Source organism: Delphinus delphis, chromosome 12 (genome assembly GCF_949987515.2).
Source record: "Delphinus delphis chromosome 12, mDelDel1.2, whole genome shotgun sequence".
Taxonomy (NCBI): Eukaryota; Metazoa; Chordata; class Mammalia; order Artiodactyla; family Delphinidae; genus Delphinus; species Delphinus delphis.
The window spans coordinates 66,799,379-66,818,931 of NC_082694.2; the positions used below are offsets into that span (position 1 = coordinate 66,799,379).

Below are 19,553 nucleotides of genomic sequence, written 5' to 3' on the forward strand. Positions count from 1 at the left end.
GATCCTTTTTACATTCTCAGCCCAGATAATTAAAATAAATATTCTTCGGTGAACTGAACACTAGATTAGGAACTAGGAGGCCTAGATTCTTTTATGATATTTTCCTTTATTGGATTTGAAATAGTGTGCAACTCCTTGAGCCTCTGGGTGTTTGTTCCTAAAGGAGATAATACAGATCTTGTCTTGACTACCTCATGGATTCGCTACGAGCATTGTATGAGATAACCTATGTGGAAGGCTTCAGTCTGGATTATTCAGAAATAAATATATAGGGCAGTAGAAAAAATGAATATACAAGATCATGAAAGGTACTGAGTTTCTGCTTTATCCATCCATGGTTTCAGCCAACCCTTGGCGTTAGGAGCAGCTGTACAAGGTCCCAGACTTTGAGGCAGGCCTTAAGTTTCAGTTAACAGCTCAGAAGAACTGAGAAGGGGTTGTGTAGCCCTTCCCCAAGGTTCCTAAAGTGAGATTCTTTCATTGAAATCAGTTTGCTCAATTCCAGAATTCTCTGGAAATGGATCTCTGGTAGTGGGACATAGGAACCTGTATTTTAGTGTCAGAAAATGATTTGTTTTTAAATTAAGGGACAATAAATACAATAAAGTGGATTGAGTGCATTGATCTTGTGTACAGCTTGATGATAATTCACATATACAACACCCATATAATCACCGTCCAGATGAAGATGCAGAACATTTCTAGCATCCCCAGAAAGCTTGCTCCTGTCCTTTTGCAGTCTGTCCACCCCCTAACTAAGGTAACCATCCTTATCATCCATTGGTTTTGTCTATTTTTGAATTTCATGTAGATGGAATCATATCACATGTACTATTTTGTGTCTGGCTTTTTTTACTCAACATGGTTTCTGTGGGGTTCATCAATGTCATTGTGTGTACCAGCATTCTTTCTTTCTTTTTCTTAAATTGCTGCGTTGTATTCCTTTATATGAATATAACACCATTTATTTATACATTTTCCTGTCAAGGAACTGGACTTGTGCAAAATCAAAAGTAAAAGGTCCTATTCTAAATAATGGGTAAAATAATAAGTCAAAGATTTGGGGTTGAAGCCCAAGGCTACTTATTTTCTTCTTTGAACTTCAGTTTTTCTTATTTGTAAAGTGAGAAAAATAATACCCACCTCCCAGGGTTACTGTGATAATTAAATAGGATAAGGCATGTAGTAAGCCCTGACACACAGTTGGTATTCAACAAGTGTTAGTTTTTTCCCCAGTTCTTGATTATATTTCTTCCATTGGTGGCCAGAATGGATTCTTCAAAAGCTTCCTAAAGCAGGGAAGGGGGGCCTTGTTACAAATGAGGTCATTAACTCACAGAGGGAAAAGTAACAACCAAGGACCATGTAAGTTACATGTAATAACTCTTAATTTTATTTTAAATAAGTAAAATACTTTAAATAAAACAAACATTTCTTGCACTCAGTCAAAATTAACAAATAAAATATTCAATAAATAAATCAAAAATTTCAAAACTCTTTGGTCTTATATTCAGGTCAAAGAAGAGAAAAAAATGTAGAGCGGACAGAAAAAGGTGGGCAGAAACACAACAATATTTATATATATAGAGAGAGAGAAAAATGAGAATGACAGAGATATAAGTGGAGAAACTGAGAGAGGAATGTATAAGAAGAGGTAACCCAGGAAAATAGAGGGCAGGAATTATCTTCTGGACACTGAGATGCATAGATATAGAAAATGAGACCAAAAGAGTGACAGAGGGAGAGGGGGAGGGAAGGAGGAAGGGAGGAACACTTGATTATTTTTGGTCTGGAAGGATTATTTTTGCCCTGGTGTCTGAACTTATGACCAACATTATATAATGGTTATTTTCAATTTTATTGAAGTATACTTCACATATAATAAAATGCACCTGTTTGATTTGTTTAATAAATGTATACATCTGTGTAACCACCGTCTTAATTATTACAGTATGTAGAACATTTCTGTCAACCCCTAAAAGGTTCACCTTTTGCAGTGAACCCCCTGTACGTCCTGCCCTAGGCAATGTCTGATTTTATTTCTATCGCAGTAGATTAGTTTTGTCTGTTCTGGAGGTTCATATAAATGGAGTCATACAGTATATTCTCTTTTGTGTCTGGCTTCTTTCGCTTAGAATTCCAATGCTTGTAAGATTTTGTTGTGTAGTTGTGTGTATTAGTAGTTTGTTTCTTTTTATTGCTCAGTAGTATCTCATTGTATGAACATACAAGTTGATCCTTGAACAACACGGGTTTGAAGTGCGAGGGTCCACTTATATGTGGATTTTTTTCAACAGTAAATACTACACAGTCCGCAGTGGTTTGAATCCACTGATGTGGAATGACAGATATGAAGGAACTGAACCCTGTATTGGGAGGGCCAAATATAAATTATATGCAGATTTTCAACTGTAAGGAGGGTAGGTGCCCTTAATTTCTGCATTGTTTAAGGGTCAACTGTATTACAATTTATTTATCCATTCATCTGTTGATGGACCATTAAATTGTATCAAGTTTGGGGCTCTCATGACTAAAGCTGTTATGAACATTTTGTGTATAATTCATTTTGTGGACATATGTTGTCACTTCTCTTAAATCATATGGAATTGTTGGATTGTATGGTAAATGCATGTTTAACATTATTAGAAATTGAAAAACTATTTTTCCAAGGTAGCTGTACCATATTATACTCTCATCAGTGATGTATGAGAGTTCTACTTGCTCCATCCACATCCTTGAAAATACTTGGTATTGTCAATGTGTGGTGGCATTTCATTGTGGTTTTAATTTGTATTTCTATGTATTGGTTAGCCAACATTGCATAGGAAATCACCCCCAAAGTTAGTGGCTCAAAATAATAGTAAATAATTTATTATCTTTTATAGTTCCTGTGAGTTAAGAATTTGGGAAAAGCCTGACTTGGTGCTTTTTGCGTGGAGTCTCTCATTGTGGGCAGATATCAGCCAAAACTGCAGTCATCTTAAAGCTTGACTGTGGCTGCAGGATTTACTTACAAGGTGCTTTGCTCACATGGCTGGCCATCTGATGCTGGCTACTGATGAGGTCTCAGTTCTTCACCAGGTGGTCCTCTCCACAGGACTGTTGGAACATCCTTGTGACCTGGTGTCTGGCTTCCCTCAGACTGAACTTCTATTGAGGTGATCATATGGTTTTTCTACTTCTACTTTATTTTTTTAATAAATATGATGAACTGTAGTATTTAATGTTCAAATATTAAATTAGCTTTAAATTCCCTGGATAAACCCCACATGGGCATGACTTATTCTCCTTTTTTTTTTTTTTTTTGGCTGTACTCGGGCCTCTCACTGTTGTGGCCTCTCCCGTTGCAGAGCACAGGCTCCAGATGCAGGCTCAGCGGCCATGGCTTATGGGCCCAGCTGCTCTGCAGCATGTGGGATCTTCCCAAACCGGGGCACGAACCCGTGTCCCCTGCATCAGCAGGCGGACTCTCAACCACTGTGCCACCAGAGAAGCCCCTTATTCTCCTTTTTACATATTGTTGGATCAGCTCACTAATACCTTGTTGAGGATTTCTGCATGTTCATGAAGATTACTGGTCTATAGATTTCTTTTCATGTCTTTGACAAGTTTTAGGGTCTAGGTAATGCTGAGATCATAAAATGAGTTGGGAAGTGCTCCCTCTTCTTTTTCCTGGAAGAGAATTGTAGTTTTTTCTTTCTTCAATTATTTTTAGTAGAATTTGTTACTGAAGCCGTCTTGGCTTGGTGTAGACTTTGCTGGAGTGTTTTTTTTTGTTTTGTTTTGTTTTTTTTGCGGTACGTGGGCCTCTCACTGTTGTGGCCTCTCCCGTTGCGAAGCACAGGCTCCGGACGCGCAGGCTCAGAGGCCATGGCTCACGGGCCCAGCCACTCCGCGGCATTGGGATCTTCCCAGACCGGGGCACAAACCCGTGTCCCCTGCATTGGCAGGTGGACTCTCAACCACTGCGCCACCAGGGAAGCCCCAGCTGGAGTGTTTTTAATTACTAAGTAGATTTATTTAATAATTATAGGATTATTCAGATTATCTGTTTATTTTTGAGTGAATTTTAGTAGTTTGTTTGTATCCTTAAAGAAATTGGTTCATTTCATCTTATTTGTTGAATTAATGCAAGTTAGGTTGTTCATAATATTCCCTTATTTTTTTTATGTCTGTAGGGTCAGTAGTGATGTCCCTTCTTTTACTCTTGATGCTGGTAATTTGCAACATCTCCCTCTTTTCTTTGTCATCATTCTGGTTAGAGAATGACCAATTTACCAATTTTATTGAATTAAAAAAAAAAACTTTTGTGATATTGATTTCTTCTATATTATTTTTCTTATTCAAATTTCATTGATTTCTGCTCTGGTTTTATTATCTTTCCTTCATTTTGTTTGCCTTGGGTTTAATTTGCTCTAATTGTTTCTAGTTTCTTAAGATCATTGATGTGAGATTTTTTTCCCTCTATTTCAAATATAATCATGTAATGCTAAAATTTCTCCCTAATAACTGCTTTAGCTGCATCGTACAACTTTCATTATGTTGTAATGAAATTTCATTTACATTCAATTAAAGTATTTTCTAATTTTCCATTTGGCTTTCTCTTTGACCCATGGTTATGTATAAGTATGTTTTATTTCTTAATATTTGGAGGATTTTCCAGATATCTTTCTTTCACTGATTGCTAGTTCAGTTCTGATATGATCTGAGAATATACTTGGTTTGCTTTCAATAATTTAAAATTTGTTAAGGTTTATTTTATGGCCCTTATCTTGCTGAATTTCCATGTATACTTGAAAAGAACATGTTTTCTGTTATTGTTGGGTGGAATGTTCAATCAATGTCAGTTAGGTCGATTTGGTTAATAGTGTTGTTCAGGTCTTTTATATCCTTGGTTTTCTGTCTGTTTGTTATATGTGTCACCAATAGAGGAGTGCTAAAGTCTCTAGGTTTTTGTTTGCCTCTTTCTCCTTTCAATTCTATCATGTTTTGCTTCTCTATTTTGAAGCTCTGTTATTTTGAAGCTCTGTTATTATGTGCCTACACATTTAGGATTGGTATGTATTCTTCATAATTTGCCTCTTTGATTTTATGCAATATCTCTTTTTATCTCTAATGATATTCATATTTTGAAGTTTCTTTGATATTAATATAGCCATTCAGCTTTCTTTTGGTTAGTGCTAACATGGTATATCTATTCTATCCTTTTACTTTTAATCTATATATTTATTTAAAGTATATTTCTTATTGAAAATGGTTGGATTTTATGTGTTTTTTTAAATTTTTTTTAAAATTCAGTCTCACAATGTCTATCTTTTACTTGGTGTGTTAGACCACTTGTATTTAATGTTATATTTGATATGGTTGGATTTAGATCTACAATTTTTATTATTATTATTCTCTGTCTCTGGTTTTTGTTTTTCTCTTGTCTCTTTCCTGGCACCTTTAGAGTTAGTTGAATATTTTTCAGTTTTAATTTATCTGTTTTTTTGCTGCATCTCTTTGTATTGTTATTTTAGTATTTGCTCTTGGGATTTTATATATGTATAGACTTTCACAGTTTATTTTGAGTTGACAGTTTACTACTTCAAGTAAAATATGGAAGGCTTACAACTATATATGTCCCTTTACCCACCCCCTTAATATTATAGTTGTCATATGTGTTATATCTACATAACTTAAAATCCTGCTAGACAGTATTTACAATTTTTTCTTTCAGCAGTTATTTGTATTTTAAATAACTTAAGAGGAGAAAACTTGTCCTTTATATTTACTCAGATACATACCATTTCTTTTGTTTTTCCTTCTTTCTTAAAGCTCCAGATTTCCCTATTTTATCATTTTCCATCAATCTAAAGAATTCCCTTTTGAATTTATTTTAGAACAGGCCTTCTGGTAACAAATTCTCTTAGGTTTTCCCTTATCTGAATGTCCTTATTCCCCCTTCATTTATGAAGAATATTTTTACTGGGCACAGAGTTCTGGGTGGACAGTTCTTTTCTTTTTGCTCTTTAAGAATGTTGTTCCTCTCTTTCATAGTTTCTGGTGAGCATTCTGTCATTAAATTGTTCTTCCCTATATGGAGCTATTTTCAAGATTTTTCCTTTGTCATTGGTTTTCAGAAGTTTTACTATGATGAATCTGTGCATGAAATTTTATTTGATTCTCTCCTCTTTGCAATTTGTTGAGATTCTTGATCTGTAAATTTAGGTCTTCCATGATATTTGGGGAGTTTTTCAGCCATTATTTCCTTTTTTTGCCCCTGCACCAATATCTTTCTACTCCCCTATGGTACTCTAATTGCACAACTATTAGACCTTTTGATATTGTCTCACATGCTCTTGAGGCTCTGCTAATTTATTTTTTCAAATTTTTTTTCTTTCAGTTCTGCAGATTGGACAGTTTCTGTGATTTGTCTTCAAGTTTACTGAATCTTTACTCTGTCATCTCTATTTTGTGATAATTTTTTATTTTAGATATATTTTTCAGTTTAAATTTTCCGTTAAAAAATTTCTATTTACCTACTGAGAACCACCTTTCCATCTCTTTTCCAGAATGTTTATGTTTACCTCATGGAACATAGTTATAACAGCTTCATTAAAGTCTTTGATAATTTTAGCAACTGATCATCTTGTTTTTGGCATCTGTTGATTATCTTTCTCCTTAAGAATTGGTCACTTTTTTTGTTCTTCTTTACATATTGTGTAGTTTTAGGTTGCATCCTGGAAAATTTGAACATTATGTTGTTTGGTCTGACACTTGAGTGTGGTTTAAACCTTAGTTTTGTTCTTAAAGGCTTTGTTTTGTTGCTTTGAGTCTGTCCACCCAAGTGCTGCTCACAGGTGAGCTGGAACCTTGGGTCATTTTCTTTACAGAATTAACATATTTCCTTCTCCATCTCTCTCCTCTTCTAGATTTTCCTTAAATTCACAGTTTTACCCACTTGTACTACTGTGGCACAACTCCTGCAACTAGGGTTGCCTTCAGGCAAAACAGAGAGATAAAGAGAAACAAAACAGGGATTCTCTCCATACTCTTTGGCCTGAAGGGGTCCCTTTTACCCAGTCTTCTGGCCTGAAAGATGTGTTTTTTACAGGGTTTCTATTAGAATTTTGGCTACTGACACCACCAGCTAAGCTAGCTCTCTTGAGGGCTTATTGTGAAATGAGAAAAAAAGATAAGAACAAGCAAAGAAGTGGAGATCTCCCTCCATACTCTCTGGATCACAGGGCCCTTTTCCTGGCCTTTTGGCCAGAAAGAAAGGATTTCTCCAGGTATCCTTATGAGCTGCTTTTCCAAGTTTTGACTTTCTTCCTCAATATTCCTGGTTTTATTTACTTCTCAGAGTCCCTTGATAGTTGTTTTTGTATTTTGTCCAGAGTGTTTGGTTGTCAGCTGCAGGATAATAGGATTTAGTGGGCTTACTCCATCTTGGCTGTAGTAGAAGTTCCTTGTTCCTTTTTGAGTCACTTTCAATCTACAATATTTTTCTTTCATCCATTAATATTTAGTGTTGTACCATTCTTCTGTATTTAAATTTGCTCAGATTCTGTTTGCTAAAAGTGTCTTTATTTTGCTTTTATTTCTGAAGATTTTCACTGGATATACTTTTAGGTTGATAGCACTTTAGTGTTGTCCTGTTGTTACATGGTTTGCATTGTTTCTGATCAGAAATCAGAGAAATTTTTATCTGTATTTCCCCTTCTGTTTCCCTCCCTACCATCCCATGGTTGCTTTAGGATTTTGTGTTTATCATGGGATTTCAGCAATTTGATTATTATGTGTATTGTGGTTTTCTTTATGTTTTTCTTGCTGGGATTTGCTGAGCAACTCTTGGTTCTGTAGGTTTATATTTTTCATCATATTTGGAAATTTTTCAAACATTTTTTCTGCTCCCTATTCCTAAGAATCTAATTACAATTATGTTATACAATTAATGTATTCCCACATTTCATTAAAGGTCTATTAATTTTTTTTCAGCCCTCCTTCTCTCTCCACTTTTGTCTGGATAGATTTTTTTGCTTGTTTTAAAGTTCATTCCCTTTTTTTAAAAAAATAAATTTATTTATTTACTTATTTGTTTATTTTTGCTGCATTGGGTCTTCATTGCTGCGCACAGGCTTTCTCTAGTTGCAGCGAGTGGATGCTACTCTTCATTGCAGTGCGAAGACTTCTCATTGCGGTGGCTTCTCTTGTTGCGGAGCACAGGCTCTAGGCACACGGGCTTCAGTAGTTGTGGCACGTGGGCTCAGTAGCTGTGGCTCATGGGCTCCAGAGCACAGGCTCAGTAGTTGTGGTGCACGGGCTTAATTGTTCCATGGCATGTGGGATATTCCCAGACCAGGGCTCAAACCTGTGTCCCCTGCATTGGCAGGAGGATTCTTAACCACTGCACTACCAGGGAAGCCCAAAGTTCATTCCCTTTTCTTCTACAGTGTCTAATCTGCTGATAAACCAGCCCATCTAATATATTTTCAGTTTTGATATTATATATTTTTTTAGCTCTAAAATATCTACTTCCATTTATGTTTCTCTCCTCATTATGTTTATGTTTTTTTAAAAGTCCTGAACATATTTATAATAGCTGCTTTAAAGTTCTTTCTGAGGTAGTCTGGTACCATGGGAAAGAGCACAGCCACTAGAATCAGACTTCCTGGGTTCAGATCTTAGCCTTAATGCCTACAAGCTGGGCTGATCATAGGCAAGTTACTTATTAACCTTTCTGGGCTTCAGTTTCCTCAAAATGGTACAAAGAGATTATCTCTCTTGGAGGGCTATTGTGAGAATAAATGAGATAATACCTAAAGCTCTTAAAACAATAGTGCCTTGCACATAATAAGCACTCAATAAACATTGACTGTTATAATTTTTTAAGTTCCTTTCTGCTAATTAAATTATTTCTCTCATTTCTGTGTCTGTTTCTATTGACCAGTTTTTCTCTTGGTTAAATGTCACATTTTCCTGCTTCTTTGTATACCTAGTAATTTTTTATTGGATGTTGCATATTACAAATATTACATTGTTGAGTATGTGGATTTTGTTGTCTTCATTTAAAGACTGTTAACTTTTGTTTGCCAGGCAGTTAATTTACTTGCCCATCAATTTGATACTTTTGAGGATTATTGTCAAGTTTTACTAAAGGAGTTTAGAGGAGCCTTTATTCTATGGTTAATTTAGGTTTTGTCTTAAGATTTGGCCTTTCTACGGTCTGCACTGAAAGCCTTAAGTGTTCAATGAGGTTTTCTACTCTGGTTATTAAGCACTTAAACATTTCCCAGTTCTGTGTGAGCTGCAGAAGTTTTTCAGCTTGCACTTCCCTCAGAGATGTTCTTTTCCTGATAACTATTCTTTACCCAGCCTTGTGTAATCTCATCCTATGAATGCAACTTAATACTCAGCCAAAGACTCAAGGGGACCCCTGTGCAGTTTTATGGAGTGTTTTATCTCTCTCCATCTAGATGTTCCTTCTCTGGTTTGCTCCTTGATAATTCAAGCTGCATCAGCCTTCCCAAACTCTGCTGTCTATTACCTCAGGCCTGTGAGACCACGTTGCTCTATTTGGATCTCTCCTTCCTGTATCAGGGTGTGGTAAATGCCTCCAGGCAGAAAATCAGGGCAGTGCTAAAACCTACCACATTTTATTTTCCCTCTCTCGAGGATTATAATCTTGTGCTACTGATTATCCAATAAAAACAGTTTTTTTCATATATTTTGTCAGCTTTTTATAATTTCACAGCTTTTTATGACAGAAGGGCTAATCCAGTGCTTGTTGAGTACTCCATCATAGCTGGGCATCTGTATGATGAATTTGGAGATCAGAGTCATATTGGTTTGTTTCCAGAGAAACAAACCCCATGTAAAAAGATGTGAAAAAAGAGGGAAGAAAAGTGAAGGGAAAGAATACAGAAGACCTAGTTTCTATGTTGTTGATTCCCAACAGTAGATCCACAGAGAATCTCTCTCCCACATCTTCCCCTGGCTCCAGGCACACCCAGAGTTGTCCATCTCCTGCTGCCACCAGTAGCACAACCGGTCCATTTTACTCAGTGAGCCCATTTTGATTCCTTCTTCCAGGATTTAGGTTTAAAAGCACAGGGAAAGACCACATTTCTAACCAAAGATGGAAGAGAAAAGGGTTTCTTTGAAACTGATCAAATGCAATTAAGGCAGAATATACAATTCACATACCTTTGATTAACCTTTACCTAGAGAGAAATGATTGGTGATTAAGAATTAGATGAGGTGAATAATTATATCAGGAATCTGCCTTCGAAGAAATCTCTTTCAGCACTAGAGAAAAAGTTGATAAAAAACATATAGATATAGATGAGAGGGCTCACCAAAGAGAAATCAGACAAAGGAATTCTTTTTATGGATACCTATAAGTTTGGACTTTTGCCTGAGGAAATGCTATTTATTGGTTTGTTTTTTTACTGAGCACTTACCAAGTTGAATGAAATACAATCTCTTTCTCCCAGGAGGAGTTCACAACTAGCTGGGGAGAAAAGGCAGACAAGCCATGCTAATAAATAACTCCAGTGAAAGGTATCACTTGAATGGTGGACAAATGATACAAGTGGTTATAGTGGTTCAGTGGAGGCTTGGAGAGGTCAGTTCCTGCTGGGGTGATTAGGGACAGGTTCAATCTGTACCTCCAGATCCCAAAAACCATTCCTTTACAGTCTGATGAGCTCCACTTGTTCAGTGCATGATAGGAGAGGTGAAGTTCCTCTGAGACAGGAAATTATACCTCTGAAATTTTAGAAAGAATAAACTTATTACCTTTTGGCAGGGAGTCAAGTCAAAGGATATCTACTGAGAATGATGGTTTTCTTTTGGGATTACAATAGAAGTGAGTTAGAAAAAACATCCAGAAGGAGGTGATTTGAGAGGTCTTGGAGTGAGTACATAATTTGACTTGAAAAAGAGAAGGTCAAAGGACCTTTCAACTTGGGGCAATAACAGAAAATAATGCCCAGAGGAAGAACAACTGGTTAGAGAGAGAAAGAGAGAGAGACAGACTGACTGTGTGTGTGTGTGTGTGTGTGTGTGTGTGTGTGTGTGTGTGTAAGAAAGTAGAACTAGCCAGAACAGAAAGGTCTAAGGAGTATTGGGGGTTGAGGGGATGGGTACTGAGTCAGATACTCTGAATTAGATGTGAGACTGCCTTATTGAGTCAAGAATTTACATTTGATGCTGAAGAAGTCAGAAAGTGTTTAGTTCTTGAGAAGGGGTGATGCATGTTGATTGCACATTGACTGAAGATTCTTTAGGAAATGTAGTTTAGTCATGGGTTTCAGGCCTGGACCACAGGGAGGGCTGGTAGTTGGATCTGAGCCCTGAGAGGCTGTCCTATGGGCTCAGGAATGAGAGACTCAGAGACACCGAGATGTGAGGGAAACAAAAAGGAAGAAGTCAAAGGTCTAAGGTTTTGGGCCGGGGACGCTGTAGACTGGTAGTGTTACTGATAAAGCAGACAGTTAGAATGAGGATCTGGTCTGGGGGAGAGTGGCTAGCATGGTAACAGTTGTAGTGGGTATCCATCTGAGGATCACGTTATCTGGTATGCACATGGAGATGTGGAGTGGAAACAGGAAAAAGTGAGAGGTCCAGACAGAAGATATGGATGTGGGAGCTATTTACATGGAAGGAAGGTCACACCTAAGATTTAAGAAGGCTCAGAATTAGGCAGTGGAATGGAGTCAATGATGTTATCAGAAAGAACTTTGTTACAAGAAGGAAGAGAGGCCGGTGGATTGTGTGGTGTCATGGAAACTGAGGGAGACAGATGTTCCATAGATGAGTAGAAAGGTCATTGTGTTTGACCAAGAGCCTTCTGGAGAGCAGTCATAGGCACAAGGAAGTTTAGAGGCAGTGCTGAGAAATTGGAGCAAAATGTGCTTACGTAGTAGTTCAGGGAGTCTATCTGTGAAAGGAAGAAGAGAAGAGAAAGAGACTGAGATGTCAGTGATGTTAGAGGGTTCAGCAGAATGAAGAAAGGGTGTGTTAAGGATAGACAAACTTCTTAGTGTTGAAAATCAGAAGGGGAAAAGCTAAAGAGAAAGGAAGCTTCAGGTACCAGAAAGAAAGGGGATAATTGTGTAGCAAGACCATTCAATCTAGGCATTGCAGACTCTTATACAGGCCTCAGATGCCATTCCATCCAGGCTCTGTCTGCTTCTGCAGTCTCTTCTTTACTAGTGTTACTGCCATTTCATCTTTTAAAATATGTCTGGGGGCTGGGGAATCACTATTTTATGAGACTGCCCTGTGCTTGCTGGACAGATCTGTTGGAAAAATATTTAATACTGGCTGAATTCTACTCCTCCGTAACTTAATACTAATGGTAACAGCTACAATTGAACAGTTTTACAGATTACTGTATTTAGTCCTCACTGTAACACAGTAAGGTTGATTTTATTATTATTCCCATTTTATTAGATATTCCCAGATAACTAAGTCTCAGAGAGGTTAAGTCACTGGCCAAGGTCACATAGCTAAGGAGAGAAGGACCTGGTATTTGAATCCCAACCAGTTTAACTCTACCCCTATAATCGCTATGTCTTATTGCTCCTACTTGTGGCTGTTATTCGTTCCCCAAGTAGTGTCCTTTCTCCAATATAAGGGCCCTTTAAATGTTTAAAGTCAGTTATCCTACATATGCTGGATAATTTCCTTTGTCTCCTCCTTCTTTTCTTTCTCTTCCTTTTTCTCACCTTTTTCTTTTCTTTTTTTTTTTAAATTGTTAATTCAACAAATAATTATTGAGCAGCTTCAGAATATCAGACACTGTGGTAGGTGATGCACAGATAGCAATGAATAAAACAGACCAAGGCTTTGCCCTCATGGGGTTTATAGACTGTGGAGGGAAGCATATTGAGTGTGCAAATTAACAAATACATATATAATAAGAAAAGATGATGAATGCTGTGAAGAAAACAGACATTCTAGCCTCCCTTGTCAGTTTTCCTCATAAACTCTGGGTTTCAGAGTGCTCACTATGCTTCTTTCCTCCTGACGCCTTCTCCTCTTAAGGGGTGTCCTTCAGATGAGGACAGTTTCTGCTGCTGTGATCTGATCATTGTGGAGCACGTTGAGACTCTTAACTGGGAATCCTTGTGATACTGCAGCTTAGAGGTAGGAATGGGCAGAACCACAGGCAGGGGTGACTGGAGAGAGGACAGATGTGCAGAGGGCCATGCAGAGATGAAGGATGGAGAGCCCAGGAGTGGGGACAGATGGTTTCAATCCATTCCATGAAGTATGAGCAAAGGTCATGCTAAATAGATCACGAAGCCATGCATCCCCTTCCATTCCACAGATCCTGCCTTTCCCTTCATGCTCCAGCCCCTCTGAACCCACACATCTGCTTTACAAATGCAGCTGAGGAGGAAAGCACTGAATACGCATGTGTCACAATGGGCAGCTAAGGTCAGAAACCTACAGAGAAAGGTTTCTCCCCTTTCTCCCTTCCCTCTTTCCTTCCTTCCCTTCTAGTCCCCTCCCCTCAACCCTCCCCTCCCTCTCTCCCTCCCTCCCTTGCTTCCTTCCTTCCTTCTTCTTTCCTTCCTTCCTTCCTACCCTCCTTCCTTCCTTTCATAGTATTAGTCTTAATACCATAGTTTGGAAGACTCTGGTTGGAGAAAAATGTCAAGAAGTACAAATGCAGATTTGATACATCTGACCTTTCTTCTCTTCAGAACAATAAATGTCAAATAGCTTAAAATGACAGCCAGGATGGCTAGAGATTATTTATGTCCTTAAATATTTAGAAACATAGTTTAGACTTAAGTCTAATTTACATGAAGATTCTGACCAATGAGAATCATAAAGACTTTTAAGGGGCCAGCATAAGCAGTGATGTTTACATTTAAGAAAACAGAAAATGTTTTGAAAAAGCATTCTGAAAAATCAGAATAGAATGAAGTGGTAAGTGATTCCTGATAAGTAATGAGAACACTTGATAATATCAAGAAAGTATTTTGTGACACAAAATTGTGTTTGGGTTTTTTATATCTGCATGGTGTGGTTTGGTAGCATTCCAGAGAAAGACCTACAATCCACGTGTCCTGTCCTTTGATTAAATACAAAATATTATATATATGCATTTTTACTTGAATCATTTATCCGCATTTTACTAAAGACGTTTTACTGTTAAAACAGAAGGAGGGAGAATTATCTTGCTCCAGCTGTGTAAATCCTGATAGAAGTATATAATCCTTCAGCCTGTGGAGGGTGTCATTCTTTACTCTACCTCATACTCAATTATCATCAGGAGCAGCAGCGTCCCTTTTAGAGTAGAGGCTCTGAAAGGTGTTTTTTGTTTTTGTTTTAAATAACAGCCACATGGCACAGGGATATCGGCTCGGTGCTTTGTGACCGCCTGGAGGGGTGGGATAGGGAGGGTGGGAGGGAGGGAGACGCAAGAGGGAAGAGATATGGGAACATGTATATGTATAACTGATTCACTTTGTTATAAAGCAGAAACTAACACACCATTGTAAAGCAATTATACCCCAATAAAGATGTTAAAAAAAATAACTATGAACATTAGTTAACCCGTTTACTTCTGAAATGACACATCATTGCATTGTGTTAAGAAAATAGAATCTGAAGTTAGTTCTGGTTCTGGTACTCAACTCCAGAACTTAGAAGTTCATAAAGTAGTGAGACAATAACATTTTTCTGCTCCTGGAAGTCTCATCTGTAAAATAGAGATTATGTAATAATAGAGATCATTATAGCATTTGCTTTATAGGGTCCTTATGAGGAGTAAATGAGATAATTAAAAGAAGAGTTTAGTACAGCACCTGCCACATGGTTAAAGGACTGGAAATATTATTTATTATCTTCTATTTTAGTATTGTTGTTTTATTAATAAAACAATATTGTTTTATTAATAAAAAAACTATTTTTTGTTCCTTTTTTATATCATCTTTGCTGAAATTTAGCTGTATTCAGAATTAGAGTTTATCCTTTATAAAATACAATTAAGCAAAGAACCCAAAAGAAAGCTTTAAATGTTGTAGACTAAAGCAGCCTATTTGCTCAAAGAGCTAAAGTCATCAGAAAATCAGTGCCATCCCATTGTGCATTTCCTAAGAGTTCCATATGGATCCAGCAAATCTTTTCTTTGTTTCTTTTTTAATGTCAAATAATTTTAATTAATTCATGAAGATTATTTCTAAACTCTTAGGATATTCACTCTAAGATCTTTTACTTTCATAGCAGAAAAAGTCCTTATTTCTATAATGAACTATGAAGTTTGAAAACCTATGTAAGTTGAGGCAGTGGAAGGAGGCAAGAGAGTTTTGGACCAGGAGTCATGGGATTAGGTTTTCATTTTAGGATATGCTGACTTGTCCTATTTGAACCTAGGCAAATCACCTAAACGTTCTCAGTTGTAGTTTCTGTCATGTGAAATAAGTGAGTTCTAATCTCTACTATCCCTTTCCTATTAAAATTCTGTGATTCAAACCTATTTCCAGGGCTGGTTTTTTGAAGCATTACTGGGAAGATCCTATTTCTATAAACAGTTGCAGGGTTAATTAGAATTTCATAGAGCAGTGATAGGAAATGATAACCTTCTCTGATGCTTATATGTTGGTAACTAGCAGATTTTGATAAGAATTGTTTACCTCTAACTAATATACCTTTTCTCCACATCTATACCAGCATTTGTCATTTTTGGTCTTTTTCATGATAGCCATTCTGACAGGTGTGAAGTGATACCTCATTGTGGTTTTGATTTGCATTTCCCTGATGACTAGCGATGTTGAGCATCTTTTCATGTCCCTGTTGGCCATCTGTATGTCTTCTTTGGAAAAATGTCTGTTCAGGTCTTCTGCCCATTTATTAATTGACTCATTTGTTTTTTTGATATTGAGTTGTATGAGCTGCTTATACATTTTGGGTATTAACCCCTTATTAGTCATATCATTTGCAAATATTTTCTCCCATTCAGTAGGTTGTCTTTTCATTTTGTCAGTGGTTTCCTTTGCTATACAAAAGCTTTTAAGTTAATTAGCTCTATTTGTTTATTTTTGCTTTTGTTTTCTTTGCCTTAGGAGACAGGTCCAAACAATATTGCTATGATTTATGTCAGAGTGTTCTGCCTATGTTTTTTTCTAGGAGCTTTGTGGTTTCTGGTTTAATTTAGGTCTTTAATTCATTTTGAGTTTATTTTTGTATATAGTGTGAGAAAATGTTCTAATCTCATTGTTTTACATGTGGGTATCCAGTTTTCACAGCTCTACTCATTAAAGAGACTGTCTTTTCTTTATTGTATATTTTTGCCTCCTTTGTCATAGATTAGTTGACCGTAAGTGCATGGGTTTATTTCTGGGCTCTCTATTCTGCTCTGTTGATCTATGTGTCTGTTTTTGTGTCAGTACCATAGTGTTTTGATTACTGTAGCTTTGTAGCATAATCTGAAGTCAGAGAGCATGATGCCTACAGCTCTGATCTTTCTCAAGATCATTTTGGTGATTGGAGTTCTTTTGTGTTTCCATACATATTTTAAAATTATTTGTTCTAGTTCTGTGAAAAATGCCTTTGGTATTTTGATAAGGATTTCCTTGAATCTATATTTTGCCTTGGGTAGCATGGTCATTTTATCAATATTAATTCTTCCAATGCATGAAGAATATATGCATATATACTTTTTTTTTTTTTTTTTGCGGTATGCGGGCCTCTCACTGTTGTGGCCTCTCCCATTGCGGAGCACAGGCCCCGGACGCGCAGGCTTAGCAGCCATGGCTCACGGGCCCAGCCGCTCTGCGGCATGTGGGATCTTCCCAGACCAGGGCATGAACCCGTGTCCCCTGCATCAGCAGGCGGACTCTCAACCACTGCACCACCTATACTTCTTAATAGCTTATCGGCTATTTCTTTAACATTGTTCTCCATTCAGCAGATAATCATAGAGACCTCTTGTGTGTTTAGAACTTTGTAAAGTCCTATAGGGTAAAAGACAATAATCGTAAAATGTGGTCCCTGACTTTAAAGAACTTATAGTTCAATAAGGAAGACCAAAAATATGGGATTTGGAGTCAAAAGTTGGAGATTCAAGACTTGACACCAGCATCGATTAGCTTCATGATCTTCATTTAAGCTCTTTTGAGTCCTAGTGAAGTGCAGGGGATGATTCCAATCTCACAGGGTTGTTGACAGGCTCAAATAAGATTATATATGTAGAATAGTGTTCTGTAAAATTGAAAGCCCTGTTAAGCATTACACCAACTATTAGAAATGATACAAGAGGGTGTAGATGTAAAGGCTAAATGTCTTAGAGCAAAGAACAGTGAGTAGGGGGTTAGTGAGTAGAGACTTCCTGATGGAGCTGAGGCTTGATGGGTTCTGGAGATGAGTAGGGTTTGGATAGTCAGGATGAAAGAAGGAGACCACTCCAAGTGGGGAGCATGGAACATGGAGCATGGAGTGAAGTTTGCTCAATTCAGTTTGATTAACTCAACCAGTCCTCCTGGATTACCTAATATGAACCTCATGCTCTACTGGGACTTCTCTGTTTGGAGAAGAAATGTTGTGTTGGAAAGTACAGTTGGGTGGACAAGATGGGATCAGGACATGACAGGAGGGCCTTGGAGAGCAAGTAAGAATGTTTAACCTCCTCATGGCAAGAAACAGGCAGCCATCAATAGGTCTGATATGAATAGCATTTTAGGAAAATGAAATTGGTAATGGTGTGCAGTCTGGATTAGTATGTAGAGACTGGAGTCTGTAATCTGGGGTGGAGGGTGGGGGAAGATTTGGAAAGTGGGATGGTGGAGAAAAGGATGACTCCAGAAAAACTTAACAGACTTTGGTGTCAGAGGCAAAAGAGGGAGGAATCCAAGTTTTTCTAGAACTTTTTACCAGTAAGATTAGAATAACAATGGTTCATTTGATAGGAAAGAAGAATTGGGGGAGAAAAGAAATTTGGGAGGAAGAGTTGAGTTCCATTGGCGCATGGGGAGTTGAGATGGTAACCAATTCCAGGCAGCAACATTCTGTAGGCAATTGGAAATGCGGGACTAGAACTCATATAAGAAGTCAGGGTTAGGCATGGGGATTTGGGAATCATCAGCACAGAGACTCATAAATTATGCACTTTGCTTAGGCTTAATTTCATGTTTTTTAGAAGATAAGAGAAATGAAAAGCTTGCTGAATTATGGATTATGCAACTGTATTAAAAGTAATTCTCCCTTTCCCCCTCCCTTCTGTCTCCCTGATGATTTTTGTGTTCTGTTCTTCTCTCTGATCCACTTACCCTTCCCCTAATACTTTATAAACTGAGGGACACAATAACCTCTATTTCTGTCAGATCAGAAGATTGTCAGTGAAGAGATTAAGGTGATCAGGAATGTTTACCAGAAAATATGATGATCCTCTTGGCACCTTCTCCAATCCTTCAGAGATCAGAGGGATACAAACTTTCTCTAGAGGAAAACAACCATTTATATTTATGGGAGGAAATATTAAAGAGCTAAATTCTCAGTTCCCTGGACAGCCCCACTGTTTGTTTTGCAGCTTTTATTAAGTAAAGCAGTGATTCTCAGCAAGAGACAGAGCTGCTTGGCAAATAATGTAATCAGATGAAGTAGGGTTTTCAGACCTGGTGGGTGGACTTGAAGTTGGGACTCCTCTCCTGGCACTCAGTTTTCATTTGTGGTTTGAACTGAGTTTGCACAAATAGCAGATACAGCACTCAAAGTTGAATTTTCTTTAGTTTATCCTCTTCTTCCTCCCCTTCAAAGAGAAAAATTTCCCAGCAATTTGCTTAGATGTTCTCAAGCATTACCTGGTACAGAGGGTATCTACTTGACTTTACATAAGGTAATAATGAGGAGGAGGAAGTTGGAGAAATAAGACACATGGTGCTAACATTTATTGAACATCTATTATATGCCAGGCACTTTATAGTCATTCTCTCATTTAATCTTCACAGCTGCAAAAGATGGATATTTTAATCTCTGTTTCACAAATGAGGCTCTGAGGGGTTATGTAACTTGCCCAGATCATGCAATTAGTAAGTGACTGAACTGGGATTGGGATCCCCTAACTGGGGTTAGTTTTCTAAGCCTGAATGTTTCTTTTTTGTTTCAAACTTGTGCTTCCTTTCCATCCCTATTATAAGCAGAAATTATTTTTTAAAAAAAACACTTGATTGTAATTTGACAGAGGCCTGTGGGGTAGGATGAGAATCCAGTAGTTCTCAGATCCATCCATTCCTCAGCTAGGTCACTCATTTCCCATCCCTCTCTCCTTCCTGCTTTCTCTTTTGTTTTTCCTTTACTATCATAGTGGGATGCCCTCTTCTCTCCTTACAATTCTCTCTCGAGGTGGACAGGTTGAAGGATGAGGCAGAGTGGTAAGGAAATACAGCACCAGGTCCTTCATTTTTCAGGGCATCCTGTGTATACTTTTCGTTGACCTTCTGTGGAGCCTGGTCAAGGGCATGTGGATACTACAGTTTGGCTGCATTACAGCTTCTGATTTTCATGTTGACTGTGGACAGACATTGATAGAAGTACCAACTACATACAAGGTACCA

General features: G+C 37.6%; 1 protein-coding gene across 1 annotated transcript in view; it reads left to right on the forward strand.

The window, feature by feature from the left end:
* Positions 1-19,553, forward strand: part of ALK (ALK receptor tyrosine kinase) — a 728,753-nt gene that overhangs the window by 8,596 nt on the left and 700,604 nt on the right. Inside the window, exon 2 of the mRNA XM_060027602.1 lies at positions 19,455-19,459. Coding sequence (XP_059883585.1) covers positions 19,455-19,459 — 5 coding nt within the window. The remainder of the gene's footprint in view (positions 1-19,454; positions 19,460-19,553) is intronic.